This window comes from Myotis myotis, unplaced genomic scaffold (genome assembly GCF_014108235.1).
Source record: "Myotis myotis isolate mMyoMyo1 unplaced genomic scaffold, mMyoMyo1.p scaffold_m19_p_35, whole genome shotgun sequence".
Lineage (NCBI taxonomy): Eukaryota > Metazoa > Chordata > Mammalia > Chiroptera > Vespertilionidae > Myotis > Myotis myotis.
Genome location: NW_023416341.1, coordinates 2,199,417 through 2,222,088, shown reverse-complemented (window position 1 = coordinate 2,222,088; position 22,672 = coordinate 2,199,417). Strand labels below are relative to the sequence as shown.

The 22,672-nt window shown below is 57.6% G+C and overlaps 2 protein-coding genes across 15 annotated transcripts in view; both read left to right on the top strand.

Moving 5' to 3' along the window:
* Window positions 1-260: 260 nt before the first annotated feature.
* SH2B1 (SH2B adaptor protein 1) lies at window positions 261-10,295 on the top strand. 13 transcript variants are annotated; one of them, XR_004966717.1, is made up of 11 exons: window positions 600-1,714; window positions 2,247-3,277; window positions 3,755-3,856; window positions 4,099-4,190; window positions 4,277-4,452; window positions 7,865-8,068; window positions 8,257-8,468; window positions 8,603-8,774; window positions 9,232-9,331; window positions 9,513-9,645; window positions 9,930-10,295. XR_004966717.1 is itself a non-coding variant. In XM_036303047.1 (10 exons), exons 1-10 carry the CDS (start codon window positions 1,495-1,497, stop codon window positions 9,976-9,978), a joined length of 2,391 nt encoding a protein of 796 aa, XP_036158940.1. In that variant the 5' UTR covers window positions 600-1,494; the 3' UTR covers window positions 9,979-10,295. The 13 variants fall into 13 exon arrangements, 12 of the variants coding, with proteins under 12 accessions (XP_036158941.1, XP_036158942.1, XP_036158940.1 ...); XM_036303047.1 differs by lacking the exon at window positions 9,232-9,331; XM_036303051.1 differs by lacking the exon at window positions 9,930-10,295 and having other exon boundaries at window positions 9,513-9,689.
* Window positions 10,296-14,353: 4,058 nt separating this feature from the next.
* Window positions 14,354-22,672, top strand: part of ATP2A1 (ATPase sarcoplasmic/endoplasmic reticulum Ca2+ transporting 1) — a 16,713-nt gene continuing 8,394 nt past the window's right edge. For both annotated transcript variants that reach the window (XM_036303061.1, XM_036303062.1), the window contains exons 1-9: window positions 14,354-14,663; window positions 15,009-15,026; window positions 15,406-15,488; window positions 16,717-16,821; window positions 17,504-17,642; window positions 19,487-19,567; window positions 20,402-20,487; window positions 21,219-21,516; window positions 21,678-21,844. In XM_036303061.1, the coding sequence (XP_036158954.1) occupies window positions 14,546-14,663; window positions 15,009-15,026; window positions 15,406-15,488; window positions 16,717-16,821; window positions 17,504-17,642; window positions 19,487-19,567; window positions 20,402-20,487; window positions 21,219-21,516; window positions 21,678-21,844 (1,095 nt within the window). In that variant the 5' untranslated portion in view covers window positions 14,354-14,545. The remainder of the gene's footprint in view (window positions 14,664-15,008; window positions 15,027-15,405; window positions 15,489-16,716; window positions 16,822-17,503; window positions 17,643-19,486; window positions 19,568-20,401; window positions 20,488-21,218; window positions 21,517-21,677; window positions 21,845-22,672) is intronic.

Below are 22,672 nucleotides of genomic sequence, written 5' to 3'. Positions count from 1 at the left end.
CGCCGCCGGGCCGGGCGCTCTAGGCTGCCGCGCCCGTCAAAACGCCTTCCCAGCTCGCTGCTGCCGGGCCCGGCGACCACTCTGGCCGTCGGCGGCCTCGCGACGCCACCCTCTCCAGTGGCTTCTCTGAGGCCGACTCCCCTCCCCGGCCCCGGACTCCCGCTGGGGACGCAGCCCCCCTTCGGCCGCTCCGTCCCCGAGGCCGCCGGGAGCGCGGGGCGGGAGGACGGCGGAAGTGAGCGTGAAGGTGCCCTTCCCGCCCGCTCCTCTCTATGGTCGCTGCCTCCGGTGACGGGAGAGGGGTCCCGGAGCCTGCGCAGAGCCGGCTGGGAGGCCGCCGCGGGGTGGGGGGAGGGGCAGGGAGCGGGAGCTGCCGCCGCCGCCGGAGCTAACCGCGGGGACCGAGATGCAGGTGGGACCGGAACCGGAACCCCCCTCTCCCAGTCCTCCTTTCCTCTCCGCGACCCGGCTGGCGCCTCCGAGAAGCCCCGGGTGGGAGCGGGCGTGGGGGCCCCCGAGGCAGGGGGGCGCTCGGCGCGGAGAGCGCAGGAGGCGGGGTGGCCCCCCGGAGACGGCGGCCCCGGGGAATGGGTGGGTAGAGGGTGTCCGGGGAGTAGGGTCGGGGCGGCGGGCTGCGGCGGGCCCGGAGGTCCGAGCCAGGAGCGGAGCCTGCATCCGCCGCCCGCCCTTCGGGGACTATCAGACCTGAGCCAAGAGGCAGGTGCACCGGGCAGATGGGTCTGAGTCCTGTTGGACAGAAGAGAAACTGAGTCCCCGGCCCAGGAGCCGCAGGGTCAGCGGGCCCGAGGGCGCTGGGTCCGCCCGCGGCGCGGAGGGTGGGGTGGGCCTGTGCGCGGAGGTGGCCTCTGCCTGGAGATCGGTTTCTCTTCTGTGTCCGCACCTCTTGGCTCGGGCCCCTGTGCTCCATGACTCCGGCATCTCCTGGCTTCGCGTTGGTTGGGGATGGTCCCTGTGCTTGGAGCACCTGAGTGTGCAGGGCCTAGGCCGGCGAGGAAGGGGCGGGGGTGCTGCCTGTGGGGCTCAATAGGAGTCTGGGGTTTGGGGGAGACCTTCTCGAGCTACCTTCACCCCAGTCCTGGTGCCGGTCATTTTTCCAGTGTAATAGCGGGGAGGAGCGCTAAATTCCATGCCCAGCTCTGCCGTTTGCCAGTTGTAAGGCCTCGGGAAATCTCTTCCTTCTCTAATTTCTCTTTTAGAAGATTGGAACCCGCAAAGATAGCAATAATGGTGGTCCTTTATTTTGTGCTTACTTTGTGTTCCACTTAATTCTCCCGATAGATACAAAAACTGAAGCTCAGAGAGGACATATAATTTGTTCAAGATTACACAGTTAATAGGTGTCAGAGGTTGGATTTCATCCCAAGTCTGACTCCTTAAGCCATGGCCTTAACCAGCAGGCTAGCCAGCCTTTAGGGCGCACTCCCCAGTGAGAGAAGAGGGAGGTGAAAAGGCCGAGGATCCCCGCTCCCTGTTATGTTTTATTTAGTTTGTGACCAGCAAAAACTCGCCCTGACCCGACCTCCTAGCCTTTCCTCACCTGGTGCTGCTGCCTCTGAGCTCCAGACTGAAGGGGCAGCAAAGAAGTGGGCTGTGACCATTGCAGGCCTTCTTCGCACAGGGCTTGGGTGCTGGGCCCTGGGGTCAGCTTCCAAGACAGTTGCTGTTTCAATCCATCATCCGTCCACCCTCCTCAGTGAGCACCCTCCCTGAGAGCTGGACTTGGGGACACGTGAGGCAGGGTCTCTGAGCTCTGTAGGCCTAGCTCCTCCTAGAGCTGGGGCAGTGAGAGGCTGTGGCTGAGGTTGGTCCAGCGAGTCCCTGAAACCTTTCTGAGCTTCCGTGTCCGCATCTGTTATAGAGGTTATTAAGGCTCCCACGGGGAAAGGTAAGAACGGCACTTGCGAAGCATATGGTGCACATCGGAGGGTCTGTTGCAGAGAAGGGAGATGACTTTTTAGACGGCCCTTTATCGCTCCTGGAACCAACGCCTGGGAAAGTGGGCTGGAAGGCAGCAGGGTGGGTGCAGCTAGACATCGGGGTGGGGGGCTGGCTGACTGGGCTTGTGGGGTGCGAGGGTCTTGGAAAGGGTAGGGAAGCAGTTGCTGCTCTTCCCCATTGCTCTCTGGTGAGTCTAGGCCAGAGGAGGGAGTCTGGCTCGGGTGGGGCTCTGCCCCCAGTCCCACCTCAGCGGTGACTCGGTGTATGTGCCTCTCTTTCTCCTGCAGCTGCTGCCGCTCACCCCGTGTCTTCTGGCCGCTTCCCTCTTTGCTGCCCCTCCCCACAGGCTCCCCCTCTGCACCTCCTGGGGACCGTCATGAATGGTGCCCCTTCCCTGGAGGACGGGGCCTTCCCCTCTCCTCCTCCCTTGCCACCACCCCCTCCCCCCAGTTGGCGGGAGTTCTGTGAGTCCCATGCCCGGGCCGCTGCCCTGGATTTTGCCCGCCGTTTCCGCCTGTACCTGGCCTCCCACCCCCAGTATGCAGGGCCCGGGGCCGAGGCTGCCTTCTCCCGCCGTTTCGCTGAGCTCTTCCTGCAGCATTTTGAAGCTGAAGTGGCCCGGGCCTCTGGCTCCCTCTCACCACCCGTCCCGGCCCCTCTGAGTCCCGGTGTGGAGATCCCGCCACATGACCTGTCCCTTGAGAGCTGCAGGGCGGGCGGGCCTCTGGCTGTGCTGGGCCCTTCTCGATCATCTGAGGACCTGGCCGGCCCCCTCCCTTCCTCGGTCTCTTCCTCTTCTACAACCTCCTCCTCGAAGCCGAAGCTAAAGAAACGCTTCTCCCTCCGTTCAGTGGGCCGCTCCGTCCGAGGTTCGGTCCGCGGCATCCTGCAGTGGCGGGGGACCGTGGACCCCCCCTCCCCGGCCGGGCCCCTGGAGACCTCATCAGGCCCCCCAGTGTTAGGCGGAAACAGCAACTCCAACTCCTCTGGTGGGGCTGGGACCGTTGGCAGGGGGCTGGTTAGTGACGGACCATCCCCGGGGGACAGATGGACTCACCGTTTTGAGAGGCTGAGACTCAGCCGGGGAGGAGGGACCTTGAAGGATGGGGCAGGGGCGGTGCAGAGGGAAGAGCTGCTGAGCTTCATGGGGGCGGAAGAGGCAGCCCCTGACCCAGCTGGAGTGGGCCGGGGAGGGGGGGCAGCCGGGCCTACCTCAGGGGGAGGAGGGCAGCCTCAGTGGCAGAAGTGTCGCTTACTGCTTCGAAGTGAAGGAGAAGGAGGAGGAGGAAGTCGCCTGGAGTTCTTTGTACCACCCAAGGTGAGACCCAGAGGAGGGGGTGACTGGGAGTGAATGGTTGAACTGCCAAAGTGGTCATCGCCCACATGCATAGCTTGGCTTACTTTGTTTTTTTGTTTGTCTTTTATATTTTTATTGATTTCAGAGAGAGAGAGAGAGAGGTAGAAGCATCAATGATGAGAATCATTGATCAGCTGCCTCCTGCATGCCCCCTACAGGGGATGGAGCCCACGAACGAGGCATGTGCCCTGACCCGGATCCAACCGTGACCTCCTGGTTCACAGGTTGATGCTCAGCCACTGAGCCAGACTGGCCAGGCTTTGGTTTTTAAAGCTAGCTCCTGACTCTGAGCTAGGAGCTGTGGCAGGCCTGAAGGAGTAGTGTTACTCCTTTTTGCCTAATTCCCTTAGGATGTAGAAGGAAAGGTGGATCTCTGGAGGGAAGGGAAAGATGGTCTTTACCCACCAAAGGCCTGGATCTTGTTCTCTTCCAACCTAGGCATCTCGGCCTCGGCTCAGCATTCCCTGCTCTGCCATCACGGATGTGCGGGCGACCACAGCGCTGGAGATGCCTGATCGGGAGAACACATTTGTGGTTAAGGTGGGAGCCGTGAGCTCCCCTGCCCCCGTGGAGCACTCCTGTTGGGGAGAAAGCATTCAGTACATAACAGCAAGGGGCATTGGTGGAAGGAGATGCATGCACGACGGGTTCCTTGAGCGTAGGTCCCTGAAGCTACAGCTCTTCTGGGAGCAGGGGGGAGAGGCAGGATGTTTTTGTTCTCATTAGGGGTGCCTTAGGCCCTAGGAACTGGCAATGCCGATGGACCTCCTCTTGTCCCATAGGTGGAAGGCTCCTCAGAGTATATCCTGGAGACAGCTGATGCTCTACATGTGAAGGCCTGGGTGTCTGACATCCAAGAATGCCTGAGCCCGGGGTGAGGAAACCAGGGGCTGGGGTGGGAGCAGCCTGTCCTCTCACCTGGTGACATTCCTACCAGCACCATTTTCCCTGTCTCTGCAGGCCCTGCCCTGCTACCAGTCCCCACCCCATGACCCTCCCACTGGCCCCTGGGGCCTCATTTCTTACAAGAGAGAACACAGACAGCCTGGAACTGCCCTGCCTGAATCACTCAGAGAGTCTTCCCAGCCAGGATCTACTGCTGGGACCCAGCGAGAGCAACGACCGCCTGTCACAGGGTAAGGTAGAGCCTTAGAGAGCTGTGAACCTCAGACCTGCCATGTAAGACCCCCTGCTTTGGGGCTCCAGGCCCTCTCTCCAGCGTAAACCCTTTCCTGCCTCTCAGCCACCCACCCCCACCCACCAAATGTTTGTCTTTAGTCCCAGAACATGCTAAGCCACAGTTTGCCATGTAGGACCATCAGCATCACCACCCCACACAAGCTCCGAGGAAACTCCTAGCCTGCCTTCTCTGCCCAGCCTTGTCACCTTTCCCGTAAGCCTGTGCAGACCACCACTCTGGCTGCAGATACGGTTCTCGTCTCCAAGCTTCCAGAACACTTTGTACACATCTTTGTTTTGCTCTGACTCTGTGTCTTTGTGCATGTGTCAACGATACCAATTTTCTTTAATTGTACTTCTTAGCCTGACTAAGCACGTGCATACCCTTACCCACACACATAAACACAGAGACTTGTAAATCTGCCTGACCCAGCTCCCTTTCCAGACTCCACTACACCCTTTCCTCATGACCCTCCATTCTGAGTTTCAGGGTCACGGTGCCTAGCATATAACTATAGGCTGTGTTCGATGAGTAAAACGAATGATAGAATCTTAAAGCTAGAACAGACCCTATAAGCCGTCAGTTCTAATCCCCTCTGTTCTTAGGCAGCTAACACCGGGGAAGAGAAATGGCTTTCCCAGTGTCACCTGAGCGTCACTAACAAAGATGGGCTATGCCAGCGTGATGCCTGAGCCCCTGCGCTCCACCCTGCACACGGACTCATCTGAGCGGTGACCGTGTGCAACATTCCCGCCTGCCACTCGGCAGATACTCGGGAATGCCCTGGTACCTGCCTGGCTCTTTGCTAGGCTCGGGCAAGGTGGGGGTGCAGGCATGCCTGAAATTAGCTCCTTGCCCTCCATGGGCTCACAGTCTAGCTGAGCAGACAAGACATCTAAAAAGCAGGGCTTTAAAATGGAGAGTTTGTGCTTAGTGTTCTCTGAGCAGCACAAGCAAGAAGAAAGTGCCTTGGGAGCCCAGAGGAGGAAGAGAATCAGGGCTAGAAGGAGGATTTAAAAATATATATATATTTTCATTGATTTGAGAGAGGAAGAGAGACAGAAACATCAAAGTGAGAGGGAATCATTGATTGGCTGCCTCCTGCACGTTGGACCGAGCCCGCAACCCAGGCATGCGCCCTGACTGGAATTGAACCTGGGACCCTTTGGTCCACAGGCCGATGCTCTATCCACTAAGCCAAACCGGCCAGGGCATAGAAGGAGGATCTTTGATGCCTCTGAGAGTTGGCTTTGTCCTATTGACCAAAAAAAGGACGCCCCCCTTTTTTTATTTTGCCAGGGCCTGGGCAGGACCCCCATTTAAAGAAAAATGTTTTTATTGATTTCAGAGAGGAAGGGAGAAGGAGAAACAGATAGAAACATTAATGATGAGAGAGACTCATTGATTGGCTGCCTCCTGCATGCCCCCTACCAGGGCTGGAGCCTGCAACTGGACATGTGCCCTGATGGGAATCTATCCATGACCTCCTGGTTCATGGGTTGATGCTCAACCACTGAGCCACAAGGGCCAGTCAAGTTGAGACCCCCTTTTTAAAAAATTTTTGTTTTTTTGTTTTGTTAATCCTCACCTGAGGCTATTTTTCCATTGATTTTAGAGAGAGTGGAAGGGAGGAGAAGAGAGAGAGAGAAACATCGATGTGAGAGATATACATCAATTGGTAGCCTCCCACACACGCCCTGACCAAGGCCAGGGATTCAGCCTGCAATCTAGGTACATGCCCTTGACTGGAATTGAACCAAGGCCCTTCAGTCTGCAAGCTGACACTCTGTCTACTGAGCCAAACCAGCTGGGGCGAGGGACCCCTTTTTAATGCAAACATATTTGTCTCCATTTCTGCTGTCAGTTCAAAAGATAGTGGCTCCATGGCTAGTGTGTCTTAGTGGTCAGAGCATCAGACCTCACACCAGAGGGTTAGGGTTTTGATTTCCAGTTAAGGACACATACCTGAATTGCAGGTTTGGTCCCCTGTCCTGGTCAGGACACATGCAGGAGGCAGCCAATTGATGTGTCTCTCACATCGATGTTTCTTTCTCTCTTTCCTTCCTTCCCTTCCACTTTCTAAAAATCAGTGGAGCCCTGGCCTGTTTGGCTCAGTGGTTAGAGGGTTGGCCTGGGGACCGAAGGGTCTCGGGTTCGATTCCTGGTCCAGGGCATGTACCTTGGTTGCAGATTCCCCAGCCCCGGTGGGGACACATGCTGGAGGCAACCAATCAATGTCTCATGTCGATGTTTCTCTCCCTCTCTCTCTCTCTCTCTCTCTCTCTCTCTCTTTCTCTTTCTCTTTTTTTAAAAATACATTTTATTGATTTTTTACAGAGAGGAGAGGAGAGAGAGAGAGCCAGAAACATCGATGAGAGAGAAATATCGATCAGCTACCTCCTACACACTCCCGCTGGGGATGTGCCCACAACCAAGGTACATGCCCTTGACCGGAATCGAACCTGGGACCTTTCAGTCCGCAGACCGACGCTCCATCCACTGAGCCAAACCGGTTTTGGCTCTCTTTCTCTTTTTCTCCCCCTCACCCCTCCTCCTTCCTTCTCATCTCCCTCCCTCCTTTCCACTCTAGAAATTAATGGAAAAAATATCCTAGGGTGAGGATTAAAAAAAAACAATAAAAATAAATGGAAAGATATCCTCGGGTGAGGATTAACAGCAACAACAAAAAAGGCAGAGGCACTTTTGGATTCTAGGACCTCCTTTCAGTAACTGTAACCCCTGAGCAGTGCATGAAATCTAAGTTAGCTATTGGTGGAAGAATATCAGGGTCCCTGCCTGGAGAAGGATCCAACATTTCAGCCACCTGACCCTGCCAGTCCACACAGGGCGGACTAGTGGGAGGTGGCCCAGGCAGACCACTCCTGTCAAAGAGTAGCTTCTCTAGCGCTAGCTGGTGTGGCTCAGTGGATAGAGTGTTGGCCTGTGTGCTGAAGGGTCCCAAGTTTGATTCCGGTCAAGGGCACATGCCCGGGTTGCTGGCTCGATCCCCAGTAGGGGGTGTGCAGGAGGCAGCAAATCAATGATTCTCATCACTGACTAGAGACCCTGTGCATGAATTCGTGCACAGGTGGGGTCTGGCCAGCTGCCCCTATTGGCCTGGTGGGGGGGAGGGGCCGGGCAGCCAGCCCCGCCCACTGGTCAAACTCCGGGTTGAAGGGACAGTTTACAATTAGCCTTTTATATAGGAGGTTTCTATCTGTCTCTCCCTCTCCCTTCCTCTCAGAAATCAATAATATATATATATATATATATATATATATATATATGTATATATATATATTATATATATATATAATTTTAAAAGTAGCTTCTCCAGTTCTCAACTTTGCCCTCCTATTTTTTTCCAGGGGCATATGGGGGCCTCTCAGACCGCCCTTCAGCATCCATCTCTCCTAGTTCCGCCTCCATTGCTGCCTCCCATTTTGACTCAATGGAACTGCTTCCCCCAGAGTTGCCACCCCGCATCCCCATTGAAGAGGAACCCCTAGCTGGGACAGTTCATCCCCTCTCAACCCCCTACCCATCCCTGGACACTCCAGAAACAGCCACAGGTACCAGAGGTGTGAGGTGTGTCTGTGTGCAGGCATGGTTGCCCACCTACCTGAAACTTGTCCTGGGATCCTGAGGGAGCTGACCCAGGGGGAGGGAAGTGACACAGGAAGGGGAAGCCAGGCTCTTCTCCCAGGATGGGGGAGGCTTCCTTGACACCCAGGTTTCCCTCCCTCTCTCCTTCCTGAAGGGTCATTCCTGTTCCAGGGGGAATCAGAGGGAGGTGAGGGGGAGCAGCCCCTCTCAGGGTATCCTTGGTTCCACGGGATGCTCTCTCGACTCAAGGCTGCCCAGTTAGTACTGGCCGGAGGCACCGACTCCCATGGTGTTTTCCTGGTACGTCAGAGTGAGACGAGGCGGGGCGAATATGTCCTCACTTTCAACTTCCAGGGCAAGGCCAAGGTGAGTGACTGAGGAAAAGGCCTGTTCTCCGCAGGGAGCTGGCGGGCGGAGTGGGGACGTTGCCATCAGGGAGAAGTGTTCCGTAATTGGCAGGGGCTTGGGCTCCTGCTTCACCTCGCTCATCCCGCCCTCAGCACCTGCGTCTGTCGCTGAATGAGGAGGGCCAGTGCCGGGTCCAGCACCTGTGGTTCCAGTCCATTTTTGATATGCTCAAGCATTTCCGGGTGCACCCCATCCCTCTGGAGTCTGGAGGCCCCAGTGATGTTGTCCTTGGCAGCTATGTTGTGTCCTCCCAGCGGCAGCAGGGTGAGCAGAGCAGGTCTGCAGGGGAGGAGGTGCCCGTGCACCCAAGAAGTGAGGAGGTGTGTGCGCCAGAAAGGTGGGGTGGGGGCCTGTGAAGAGGAGAGGCTTTGATGGGGAGAACAGGGAGAGCAGGGGCCTGTGTGTTGGGGTTTCAAAGGGGAAAAATGTATGCCGAGGAGGTAGGAAGGCAGAGGGCTCCTGCTGGAGCCGGGAGGAAGTTGAGAGTGGGTTGGTGCATTCCCATTCCATCAGACTCCGCTGTTCCATCATTTGTCTGTCTCCTAGATACACCGCCCCTTGTCTTTGCCCTTCCTCATCACCTTGCCTTGGGCCTGCCCTTTTGGGGAATGCTCTGTTTGATCCCCCTCCCTCTTCCCTTAATGTTTGATGTCCCTGTCTGATCTCTCCCTTTTCCCCACCCCCACGTCCCATCTGTCCCCACGTTGCCCCTCCCCCCCAGGCCGAGAGCAGGCCGGGAGCCATGCAGGGGTGTGCGAGGGAGATCGATGCTACCCCGATGCCTCCTCCACCCTCATGCCCTTCGGAGCGAGTGACTGTGTGTAAGTGTGGTCCTCCTCTCACCTCCGCCCATGATCCATCTTCCATGGATGGGGGGGGTTGCTCAGAAGATGGGATGTGGGGAGATAGCACATGGCTCCTGGGGGGGATAGTGAAGGGGAGGCTGCTGCAAGAGCTTGCCACCCTCCACAATTAGTCTGTCTTCTTACCATTCCTATCCAGAACCGAACACCTCCCACGACCCACCCCCACCCCCTGAACCCCCTTCATGGACAGATCCCCCACATCCTGGGGCAGAAGAGGCGTCGGGGATGTCAGAAGTGGCAGCAGCAACAGCCACAGCAGCCAAAGAGAGGCAAGAGAAAGAGAAAGTGGGCAGTGGAGGGATCCAGGAAGAGCTGGTCCCCGTGGTTGAGCTGGTCCCCATGGTTGAATTGGAAGAGGCCATGACACCAGGCATGGAGGTCCAGGGAGGCCCTGGATCTGGTGGGGTCCCTGAAGCAACACCGATGGTGCAGCTCCAGCAGTTACCACTAGGGGGCGATGGAGAAGAAGGGGGCCACCCCAGAGCCATTAATAACCAGTACTCCTTTGTGTGACACCCTACCCCCACCCTTTCTCCACTTTCTTGCTCCTCAGCCCTCAGTTCCTGAGACGGGGGCTGAGCGGGGACATAGAGGAGCGGTAGGAATCCCCTCCCCATATGCTTCCTTACCCTTGATGGCCAAGGGATGTATGTTGGTACAAGAAGAGGTTCAAGAGTCCCGTTAACTCCCCAGTTCATACACTACAGGTGCCCCGTCCCCTGGGGAGGGGACTTGGGCTCCATTACCTCTCCAAGGGGCTCTACGGTCAGCCCCGCCCCTGGGCGCCATTTCCCCATTATCTACCCCCAGCCCAAGGAGGGGTGAGGGGGAAGGGCTGTCAGTTAATATTAAGGTGGTTGTTGTTGTTGTTTTAAACAAAATGGAGAAGCATAAATAAATAAAAGGGTTTATCTCAGTTCATCGTGGTGATTGTGGCCAGTGTTTGCCATGAGGGCTGGGACGGGGTCAGGAAGGTAGCCAGCCCACTTGAGTGGTGAGCCCCAGAGCTGAGCGGCCAGAGGGCTGGTCCGATGAAGTCCCTTTGCTCCCTAGTCCTGCACTTTCTGTCCTTTGTTTCTTGGGACTGCCCTGTGTGTTGAGCGGTAAGTGCAGAGCCAAACAGTGCTTCTCGGGGTCTCCAGGCACGTTCTCCTAACGAGACAGGACAGTGAGCAGCAGGACCAACGATCTCCAAGGACCCTTCCTGCTCTGAATTCTTCAGTACGGCTCCCTCCTCAGGGAGAAAGCTGGCAGAGAGGCCGTGGGGCTGGGGCTGGGCGTGGGGCTGTGTTGGGAGAGACTTCACACAGTCTGGCTGCAGAGGGGCCCAAGGCCAGGCTGACGCTCCCCTCTCAGAGCCGCGCTGGGAGGCGGAGGAAGATGCCTGCCGCTTGCTGTGTGGCCTTGGCAGTGTGTAGCCCTCCAGGCCTCGGTGTCTTCATCTAAAACAGGAGGTTGCGTCCAGGCGGGGGCTACTGGCATGGCTTGCTTGACCTGGATAATGTTTCCATTGAAATTTCACACAAAAGTTCAGATGATTGGCTCTTCTTGAAAATCAGGTGATCCAGCCCCATGCAGTTGGTCCACCTTCCGCATCTCATCCCCGCAGACCACTCACATGATGTGCCTGCCCTGTGGATATTGAGTCTGCAACAGCTCCCGCCCTCCTTGCGTCCCTCCACTCCCAGCCAAGTCCTTCTCTAGCCCAGGCTCTGCTCTCTGGGCTGCGCTGTGCCCTCCAGTGGAAGGCACCCCTGGGCTTCCCAGCTCTGCGGGTGGTGGGTGCCAACAAGGAAGGGCCAGATTCTGAAGACTCACCTATTTGTTGTTAATCCTCATCCCACATTGATTTTTAGACAGTGGAAGGGAGGGGGAGAGAGAAACATTGATGTGAGAGAGACATTGACTGGTTGCTTCTCCCACATGACCCAGCTGGGGCTGGGAATTGAACCTGCATCCCAAGTACATGCCCTTGATGGGGAATCGAACCCGAGACCTTTCAGTGAGAGGGCCAACACTCTAACCACTTAGCTCACCAGCCATGGCAGACTCTCACCTATTTTGCTTGGCCCTCTCCCCTCCCCGCCTCCATCCAGCACTGCCTCTTATCATTCTGCCTCTCCCTTTTCCTTTCACGCCCCTCAGCCTCTGCCCCCACCTCCTGGCCCTTTCCATGCTTATGACCTTGCTATTCTGGGCCTGTGTCCTGTCGGGAGATGGACAGGGGACAGCTGGGCTCACAGGCCACCCAGCTTTGGGCTAGCCGGGGGAAGCCTACTGGCTCTCCCCGTTCTATCTAATCCCTGGGACTCCCCCAAACCTTGGCCTTAGGAGACTGGGGATAAACTTGGCCTTGTAAAGGTGAGGATGGTTTGGGGATCTAGGTGCTATGTATTCTAAAAGTGAGATGGTGAGGAAAGACTGTGGCACCCCAGTGTAGGCAGTGTAGGGCCTGATCCCCTCCTAATCTAGCAGCAACTGGTGCTGCGAGGCTCCCCCTCCCTCTAAACTCTGGCAGCCCTCTGGGACTTGTCTTCTGAAGATGGGTGAGGAGGGGTACATGGACCCCTCCTATACTCCAAGATTTGCATGTCTTGACTGGAGGAACCTAAGAGACGATTTCCCTGTAAGCCTTTCTGGATGGTTCCACTCGAGTTCAGAACTGGTCAGGGAGTGGCCAGGCTCTATCTCCACATCCTTCAGAATTGGACCTCTCCCATTCTAAGCATCCGACATAGGAAGGGAGAACCAGCTCGGCTTGGAGACCCCCAGTGGGAGGACTCCAAGAGAGCCAGCGCCTCATTGCTCAGCCTTCCTCCATCCCTGTTCACACCCTGATGATGATCCTTTGCGGCTCTTGGCTGGTGGCTTGCCCTCTCTGGCTTCAGTCCCCCCCTCTGGGAAGTGGAGGGAGCTAGAAATGACTAACCTTAAAGAGCCCTGTTGGCAGCAGCATCCTGTAAAGCCTGCCTCCTTTCCTCAGCTCTCAACTCCCTTGAAGCTGTGATCGGTCCAGTCTTCTCCCCCTTCTCCATGTTTGGGCATTCCTGCTCCTTTAAGACAGTGCTCCTGTCACTCCTCCAGGTAGTGGTGGGGAGAAGGCCGCCAGTGCCAAAGGCTTGGCAGATGCTGGGCCTGGCTGGCCTAAGAAGGTGGGTGGTGGTGGGCCAGGTGGAGGTGCCTGTTGGTGAGCACTCACAGCCCATTGTTTGAGCCCTGGTCCCCTGGTCACAGCAGGGTTCTGCCTTGAGGGAGTTTGTTGGGACCATGAAAGGGGGGCAGGGGGAGAGGGCACCATGTCCTTAACTCACCTTGGAGCGGGGGAGGAAGGGATGAGTGTGGGGGACCTAACGCACTCCTGCTGGCCTACCCACTCCCCGAAAGTGGGGCTTCCCTTTCCTATGCCTCGCTGCCTCCTATGTCATTGTGACCCCCACCCCATTGTCAGGGACGGAGTACCAGACAGGGAAGCAGCCAGAACCCAGCAGTAGTCTGTAGTCCTCACAGTTGCAGGAAAGTGAGGCCTAAAGCAAGGAAGGACTGGAGGTCAGGGTTGTGAGGCTGCTTCCCTCCCTGACCTTGCACCGTTCAGCCTCTCTCCACCCTTTCCCCACTCACACCCATGCTGCCCTCCGGCTCCTCCCGAGCGGGGTGGGGGTCGGGGGCTCAGAGCAGCTGCTTCTGAGGAAGCTGACGCCAAGGCCAGCCGCTCAGCAACTACTTGTGGCTTTGCACCCCGCCCTGTCCCCCCCCCCCCCACCTGGCTGCCACATGCCAGCCCCCTGCTGTCCCTTTTCCCCTGCTCCTCAGACTTCCCTCTGACCCTGGCAGCTCTGTCTCTGCCACCGCAGCTCTGTTCTGTCCTTATTTCCCCTAGACCTGTCCCCATCCATCTGCCCTCCCCACGCCTCTGGTCTGGAGCCTCTGCTTTATTTATCCAGCTTCCCCAGGCCCCTGTCCTGCTGCCTTGATGCACTTCTCTCAGGCCTCTTCCAATGGGGTAGCCCCAAGCCTGAGCACAGAGCTGCCCTCCCTCCCTGTGAGGACAGACACTTCAGGGCCGGGTGGAGTGCAGACCACAGCTCTCTGGGGTCTGCCAGGTAAACCCCTCGGGTTAAAGAGAGCAGTGTGGGATAAGGTAACCCTTATTCCATGACTTGGGGTGACCCCCATCCCGAAACACTTATCCCCCTCTGCCATCAGCACATTCTGCAGCCTCTTGGGTTACCTTGCTGCCTGGGTATCCCATTTTCTTGGGAGGGGATTCACTATTAGGGATGGGGAGGGGCCTGGAGGCAATGTTCCCAGAGGCTTGGTTAGGGCGATGGGGGTGGGAGGGAGTTTAGGGGAGAGACAGGCAGTCCTGGCTTTGCTCACCAGGCCCTGGACACTAAATCCCTTGTTGATGGCTGCAGCAACCCCTCCCTGGGGTAGGGTTACCATCTTCTGCTCTGTCCCCTTGACCCTCTCCCCTCCCTGCTTCCCTTGTTCCCCCAGAGCCACTTCCTCTAGCCCCCAAAGGATGTTTCCCCTCTTCGGTCCCCCTAAGGTCGGAGTGTCTCTGCTGGCCTTTAAGCAAACGAGGTGAGGAAGGAGACACAGGGTCAGGGTGGATGAGACGGAAGCGGGTGAGGGAAGGGAAAGGTGAAGGACAGAGGAGGAGTGGGCCTCAGGGAAGACCTGGAGGGGTGAGTTCGGAATAGGAGATTCAGTGCCACTGAGGAAGCTGAGGCAACTGGGGGAGGGTCAGCAGCAGGAGACAGAAGTGAAGTCCCTCCCTACCCCCTCTCCTGTGGCTGGGCCACCCCAGCTTCCCTCTGAGTGACACCTCGGGCTGCAGCCCCACTGTTCCCCCTCTGTCAGCAGAAATATCTCTCTTCTGACCCCTCCTGCCGGAGCCTCTGCCAGCCAATCCCTGATCTGGGGGAGGGGGGAGCCTGCCCCCCCTACTCCCTCATAAGGACCAGCTGGGGGCTGGGGGGGTGGCCAGCTGCTGCAAGTGGGACGGGGGTCAGAGCTTCCTGGAGAGAAGAAAAATCTGGGGGGGGGCAGGAGACAAAAAGGAAGAAACCCAGACAAACAGGCAGGTGAACACACTGAGGAAGGCCCCCCACACGTGGAACGCCCCCAGAAGGAACACCGCCCCCTGGCCCCCAGGAAGGGAGCACCATGGAGGCTGCACACTCCAAGAGCACAGAAGAATGTCTGGCCTATTTTGGGGTGAGCGAGACCACAGGCCTCACCCCGGACCAAGTTAAGCGGCACATAGAGAAATACGGCCCCAATGGTAAGTGTCCTTTGGAAAGGCTGGCAATGGCCACTCGCAGCCCTGCAGCACCCACTCACACACGCACACGCACGCGCACACACACTCACACTCGCGTGGGAGCCTCTTCCTCCAGGGGACTTAGGGAAGAGCTGGGCCCTAGTCCAATGACTACAGGCGGGGAGAGGACACTGGCAGACAGGGGCCCTGAGACCCGGAGTTTGGGAGGTTTTATGGGTGACCTTGGGGAACCTCAGATGCCCTGTTGATGGCCTGATTCTCCTACCTTAGTCACAGATCCCAGGGTGTGGGGGCATTAGACTGAACCCCAAATGAATATGTCCTTTTTTTCTTTTCCCTGGGTAGAGCTCCCTGCCGAGGAAGGTAAGTTACTGGACTCCCTCTCCCCTCTGGGTCCCACTCCCTTCTCCCTGCCCGCTCCCTACTCACTCCTGGGCAAATACCCCTCCCCAAGGGTGGGAGCTTGGCTGGGGGCAGAAGTTTCCAGGCACTTTCTCCTTGAGGCATCCAGTCCTTGAACAGCTGCCCACTGCTTGGAGGAAGGAGCCTGCTTTTGGAGCCCTGGCAAGCTCCCTCCGCCCTTCTCTAAGAGCCAAGTGGCCTGCCCATCACCCCGGAACCTCACAGCTCCAGGCTGGAAGTCAGGGCGCTCCCAGTCCCTGGACCCCTGCTTGCACCCAGAGTCCCAGCGGTAGTTCATCCGCTAGACCTTAACCCGGGGCCTCGCCTTGCCTCCCCCCAGGGAAGTCCCTGTGGGAGCTGGTAGTAGAGCAGTTTGAAGACCTTCTTGTGCGGATCCTCCTCCTGGCCGCCTGCATTTCCTTTGTAAGTGTGGGAGGGCATGGGGGATGGGGGCGGGGGGGGGGGGGGGAGACCTGGGGAGCGTGCTGGGTGTTGGCTTGAATCAGAGGCTGCTCTAGTCCAAGCCCTCAGCATCCTATTCTGCAGACCAGAACTGAGGGGGTGGGGTGGGACTGGTGTGCGTCCTCCTCTGTCCTTCCCACACCCCGCAGGCAGGTTTTATTTTAAGCTTTAAGGGTGTTCTCAGCCAAAACACTGAAGCTAAGCCATCCCCGAAGCTTCAAGGGCTCTGGAGGCTCGGGTTACCCCCTGAGCGCAGGGCTCCCCAGCTTAGAGACTGCTGCCACCCCCAGCACCACTGCTCCCTGCGGCCCTGGGCCCACGCGCCACTCCACCAATCCCTGAGCAGCCTCGCGCCCCTGGCCCGCCCCCTGGCGCTGATTGGTTGAGGCAGATTCCCTCCGAGAGGCGGGAAAGAGCTGCTGGTGCGAGGGTGACCCCTCACCTGCCTCTGGCCTCCCCGCCCCATCAGGGCTGGGGCTCCTGAGACCCCTCCCCAAGGCCCCGGCACCCACCTTCCCAGCAGTCCACCCTGCATGTGAGGGGTGGACTCAGTCCCCATGGGAGGAGGACTGCGGCCACAGGCCTCCCGGTCCCCGGCTCCTCGATGGAGGCCTCCGGGCCACTGAGCACTAGCTGGCAGGGCCGCCCTCTCCCTTCTCAGATTTGCTCCTTGACATTTGCCTGTGGCTGTCGCCTTTGCCTGGCAGAGGCAACAGCTGGGGTGGGGTGTGTACAGGAGGCGGGTAACTCTATCCCCCCTCCTGCGCCCTCCTGAAACCGGAGCTCCCAGCCCGGCTGGGGGAGGGGTGTGGGTGGGCCGGGCGCCGTGAGGACCGGGGGTTTTTCCTCGGGGTTTGGCTCCCAGGAGACGGATGTGGCCGTGGGGGTCGTTGGCCTGGGTGTCCCCTGAGCTTCGCTTACAAGCCAACAACCCAGCCAGGGAAAGCTGAAAGCGTCCTTGTCAGGCCCTGGGTGGTGGTGTCTGCCCCCTGTGCCCGCCGGTGCCCCCTGTGCCCGCGAGCATCAGCAGGCAGCGCTGTGTGACCCCTCGGAGCGTGGAGCCCTCGCAGTGGGCGTGCAGTGCCCTGTGGTCCCGCGCTCGCTCCTGCCCGTGTCCTCACCTCCTGGGCTTTCTTTGCCTGTCGGAGGGGCTCCAGCTCCTGTCATCCTCCCTCTCCCTGCTCCCCAGGTGCTGGCCTGGTTTGAGGAAGGTGAGGAGACCGTCACTGCCTTTGTGGAGCCCTTTGTCATCCTCCTGATCCTCATTGCCAACGCCATCGTGGGGGTTTGGCAGGTTAGCCTTGACCCCACCCCACTCCGTCCCCTCCTGACACTGAGCAGGAGGCCAACCTCCCCCACCTCCCCCCGTCGCCTCCCCTGGGCTGGCCTTGTTCTCTGGCCCTATCGCTGCCTTTGCACATGGGACGGGGTGTTGGAAAGTGGGGGAGACTTGCTCCTACTGTCACTTGCTGGCTGTGTAGCCCTGGGCAAGTGCCTTCATCTCCCTGAACCTCAGTTTCCTCATCCATAAAACGGGGCTAGTAGTCCTGCCCCCAGAGTGGAGACACGTCACCAGGTGATGAGTGCAGAAGTGCCTAGCCCTGTGCCTGGCATGTAGAGGGAGTTCAGTAAATAATAGTATTGAGTTTCTTCTTTCTCTGACCTTACTACCCTCTACTTTTCCTATCCCCTGCTTTCGGATTTTCTTTGATTCTCTTTTCTCCCCAAAAGCCCCTTAACTGTGTTCAGCTCTAAGCGACAGTTTCCTCACACACACTGGGGTTTATCTGCTTCCCTGTGCCAGGAGCCGGGGCTGCAGAACCTCCTCTTCCTCTGTGGATCCCACTGCCCCCGGGACTCTGGCCCCTGCTCCGCCATCTCTACACTCCGCCCCGCAGCCCTCCCCAGGCAGTCCCTTCCCCTCCCACCACCTTTCTCCCTCTGATGCTCCTCCTGTCCTCCGCCCTGCACCCCAGGAACGTAATGCAGAGAACGCCATTGAGGCCCTGAAGGAATATGAGCCCGAGATGGGGAAAGTCTACCGGGCTGACCGGAAGTCAGTGCAGAGGATCAAGGCTCGGGACATTGTCCCCGGGGACATTGTGGAGGTGGCTGGTGAGTGATGGGATTGAGTGGTCCAGAATAGGAGGCCTTGGGTTCGAGGCCAAGAAGATGTATATGTTGGGGGCAAGGACTGGTCACTCCCTGACTCTGGGTCCAGGAGGTAGCCAGGGTGGTGGAGTCTTTGCTTCTCCTCCAGACTCCTCAGGAGGTCACCCCAGGGCACTGTGGCCGCAGCACCCCCCTCCTGTCAGAGCCTCACAGGAACAGCCAGTCCTGTCCCTGAAGCTGCAGGCAGACCCCCTTCCCCCCGCCTCTCACCCAGTACTTGCAAGCAACAGGTGGAGCCCAGTCCCTGCCAATGGTCCCATCTCCACCCCCTCCCGAGGCCTGGCTTCCCCCTCCTTCCACCACCCCCAAGCTTGGTCAGCCTTAAATCTTGACCTCTCTGTGCCCTTGAGGCCTCTCAAAGGGGAAGGAGCGAGGGTTGAAGGGAGGAAGCGGGGCCAAAGGCTCAAGCCCCCGGCCATGTAAGGGAAACTCAGCCCCAGCAGAGAACACGGGACCTGGGAGGAGAGCTCAAGGAGGGCCCCGCCTCTGTGCGGAGGGACACTTAATGCCCGACAGGGAGAGGTGGGGGCCGGGTGGCTAAGATTACTGGGATTCTGCCCCCTTCAGCGGTTTTTATATTTGCCCTGCACAGGCCTCCCCACATCTCCAGGCCCCTGGCAGAGGGGAACGTATCTTTCTCAGTGGGCTTCCCTCCCAGACACCCACGTTGCCACCATGGGAAACTTGGAGAGAGGGAGGGAGGGCAGGCTGAAGACCCTGGTGCCCCATCGCTGTCCTGCTATGGTGACAGTTTGGAGTCTGTGCCATGAATGTCTATAAATATCGCTTCGACTTGGGTGACAGTGTGTCCCGCCCAACTCCATGGCCAACCCCGTCCCTCCTCCATCAGCTTCCTCTGGCACGGGAGGAGGGACCTCAGAAACAAGGGAAGGAACGCAGTCGAACCCCATCCCCAGAACCATCCTTAGGACCAGGCAGGATCAGGCAGAGGGCCTGGGAGGCACTTAGCCTCCTCAAAGGTCTCGAGTCTGGTGGGACATCCGCTTACAGCCTCCCCCAGTGGGCTTCCTGGACTGACTCGTTCCTCTGGCCTCCCCCACAACTTCTCAGCCCCCCTTTCCTCGCTCCCTCCAGACCTCCCCTTCTCTTCCACCATCTCCCAGCGCACTCACCCGTTCCGCCCTCGCTCACATGCTCAGACTGGACAGCACGTTGTGGATGTGCGTCTGCTGCAATGGACTGTGCCCTCTGCCTCACCGCTCCTCTCCCCCTGTGCCTTCCCTCCTCACACGTCCCTCTCACTCACTCTCCCCTGCTTCTTGCTCCGCCCTCAGTCTTGGTTGACACTGATTTTTCTCAGTTCCCATGTTTTCTCCTGTCTCTTCCTACCCGCCCTGGCTGTTCCACTCCGTCCTCCTCCCCGACACACGTCTCTCCAGCTCGCCCCGTTGCCTTTAGTTCTTTGCTTGCCTTTCCCTCCTCGCCTTTCCCACTTGCCTCCTCTCCGTTGTGCTGTCTCCGTTCATTTTCCCTTCAGTCATTCGACATAAATGTATTCAGCTGCCAGGCCTCCCTTCACAGGGCTCACAGCCCGGTGGGGAGAAAAGCTTTCAACGAGGGGGACAGTGGCATGAGTGTTAAGAGGGAGATGCTGGGGCTGCAGGAGCACATGCTGAGGGCCTGACTCAAGCCCAGGGTGGGCACCCAGCCGGGGTGACCTCGCCAAGACCTGACGGATGAGGTGAGGTAGTTGGACAAAAATTGCGCTTTTTTAGGAAGGAAGAAAAACACTCTCAACTAACTTCACTCTTCTCTACTCTCCACAGTGGGGGACAAAGTCCCTGCAGACATCCGCATCCTCTCCATCAAATCCACCACCCTCCGGGTTGACCAGTCCATCCTGACAGGTGTGGTGGCTGGCGGCGGCTGCCTCGGGGGAGGGGGGGGAGGGGGGAGTAGGAGCCGGGGGGGGGGGGGGGGCAGACAGGGATGCGGTTCCAGGTGAGAAGAGAACACCCAGCACAGGGCCCGTCCTGGCTGCGCAGTGGCCGCCGCTCAGCACTGCTCAGCTGTGTTCACGGTTGCAAAACTCAGACACAGGGTGTGGGAGAGGGCGACGTTTGTGCCCATTCTCCAGGCGGCCGCTGATCCGTCCCTTCCACACAGACAGACGGACACACTCTCCCAGGGAACTATCCTGCCTCCGCAAAAGCCTGCGAGTCAGGAACCATAGGTTCTAGGACAAGACAAGGTTCAGATGCACTTAAAGCCCCACTGCTTCTGGGTCTCCACTGGGACAGAAGGTGGTGAAGAGCCAGGGAGGGTTCCCACGGGCCAGGAGGCAAGGCTTGTCTGAGCCCTGCCACTGCGGGGGGAGGGGGGTGGTGGGGGGCTCCCTCCCAGGACACTGCGCACCCCCCCCCCCCCAGGCAGTGCACAGCCACCGAATCAGCTGACTGACTTCACCAGGGCCTTTTCTGAGTGGACCTGTTACCCTCCCTGTTCACAGAGGAGCGAACAGGTTGGGTGACCCCAAGACAGGCAGCTTTAAGCGGTGAAGCCGCATGTGGGTCCAGGTCTTCTTACTCTAAGGGCAGTGAGCTCTCCGTTTGCCGCCAGTGGCTGCTCCCAGAGCCCAGACTTCCTCCAGGTCACTGCTCGGTCCTCACCAGGCCTGTACTGCGCGCAGGGGGCATTAGGGCTGGGAGTGGGGTGTCCTCTGAAAACCCCCTTCTCCACAGGCGAGTCCGTTTCTGTCATCAAGCACACAGAGCCTGTTCCTGACCCCCGAGCTGTCAACCAGGATAAGAAGAACATGCTCTTCTCGGTGAGCCATGCGGGGCCAGCTGGTCTGGGTGAGCTGTGGCCGTGGGGGAAGAAATGAGTCCCGCCCTCGCTGGTTTGACTCATCAGCCTGCGGACTGAAGGGTCCCGGGTTCGATTGTGGTCAAGGGCACATGCCCGGGTTGTGGGCTTGATCCCCAATAGGGGGCGTACAGGAGGCAGCCAGTCAATGATTCTCTTTCATCATTGATGTTTCTCTCTCTCCCCTCTCCCTTCCTCTCTGACATCGATTTAATATATATATGTGTGTATATATATATATACACACACACACACACACACACACACACACATATATATATATATATATATACACACACACACATATATATATACACACACACACACACACACACATATATATATATATATACACACACACATATATATATATATATACACACACACACATATATACACACACACACACACACACATATATATATATACACACACACATATATATATACATATATATATATTTGGTACGTGTGTGTGTGTATATATATATATATATATATATATATATATATATACTGTTTCTTTAAAAAAAAAAAGATCTTCTATAATCTAGCTGTTTAAATTTCCAAATAATCACTTCCATCCTTAAATATAAAGGTTCTCTTTATCCTTAAGAAAAACAAGAAAGAAAGGAAATGCGTCCCACAGTTGGAGTCCTTCGCCTGATCCCTTGCCTCGCCTGTACCTCCCCAGGGCACCAACATTGCAGCCGGCAAGGCCATCGGCATCGTGGCCACGACTGGTGTGAGTACCGAGATTGGGAAGATCCGAGACCAAATGGCCGCCACAGAGCAGGACAAGACCCCTCTGCAGCAGAAGCTGGACGAGTTTGGGGAGCAGCTCTCCAAGGTCATCTCTCTCATCTGCGTGGCCGTGTGGCTCATCAACATCGGCCACTTCAACGACCCCGTCCACGGGGGCTCCTGGTTCCGTGGCGCCATCTACTACTTTAAGATCGCTGTGGCCCTGGCCGTGGCTGCGATCCCAGAAGGTACGGCGGTCTCTCGCCCCGTTTGCTAATCTCGTCAATAGGGACTCTTTTTCCAAATAAGGTAACACCCACAGGTTCCAGGGACGGGGCCTGATATCTTTGGGGGCCATTCCTTCCCATCTCTATTATCGATCCCTCACTCTGACTTCTTCTCCCCACAGGCCTGCCTGCAGTCATCACCACCTGCCTGGCCTTGGGCACCCGCCGGATGGCAAAGAAAAACGCTATTGTGAGGAGCTTGCCCTCTGTCGAGACTCTGGGCTGCACCTCTGTCATCTGTTCCGACAAAACAGGCACCCTCACCACCAACCAGATGTCTGTCTGCAAGGTCAGAGAAGCACAGGCCCGCCCCCTCAGGGACTGCCCTGGTGCAATGAGCCTCCCCAGATAGGGTTGCCCTTCATCACTCACCGCTTCTTATTGACCTGGAGAGAAATGCTCAGAGGGCAGATGGAGTGCCATCCTGCAAGCTCTGGAGGGGGTCCGAGAGGCCCCTCTGCCCCAGCCAGACATTGCCCTGCGTTACCTCTAATCCCCCACAGCAGCCCCGACAGGGAAAGGTCTCACTTTACCCCACCTTCCAGAGGAGGAGACTGAGGCTCTGGGAAACTCAGTGCCCAATTAAGAGGTAGCAGAATTGAGTTTCAAACCCAAGTCTGTCTGGCCCAGAGCCCCTGCCTGTGCACTAGCCTGCCTTCCAGAATAGTCGTCCACAGCAGGGCCCTGGGAACCGGCCACACTCATCTCGAGCAGCATTTCCCAAACCAGGGCTCTCCATCTCCCTGTGCCTCAGGCTCTTCGGCAGTGTGGACTTCTTCTCAGTGTAATATTTGAAATGTACAAAATAAATACTTAGGTCCCGAGCTGGTTTAGCTCAGTGGATAGAGCATTTGCTTGTAGCCTGAAGAGTCCTAGGTTTGATTCCCGACAAGGGCACATGCCCGGGTTGTGGGCTCGATCCCCAGTAGGGGCGTACAGGAAGCAGCTGATCAATGATTCTCTCCCATTATTGATGTTTCTATCTCTCTCCTTCTCCCTTCCTCTCTGAAATCAATAAAAATATATTTTAAAAATAAATAAAATAAATACTTAGGATTCTGTTTTAAAAATAGAGCAGATCACAGAGGAAACCAATGATTTAAGCACAGTTATCAAA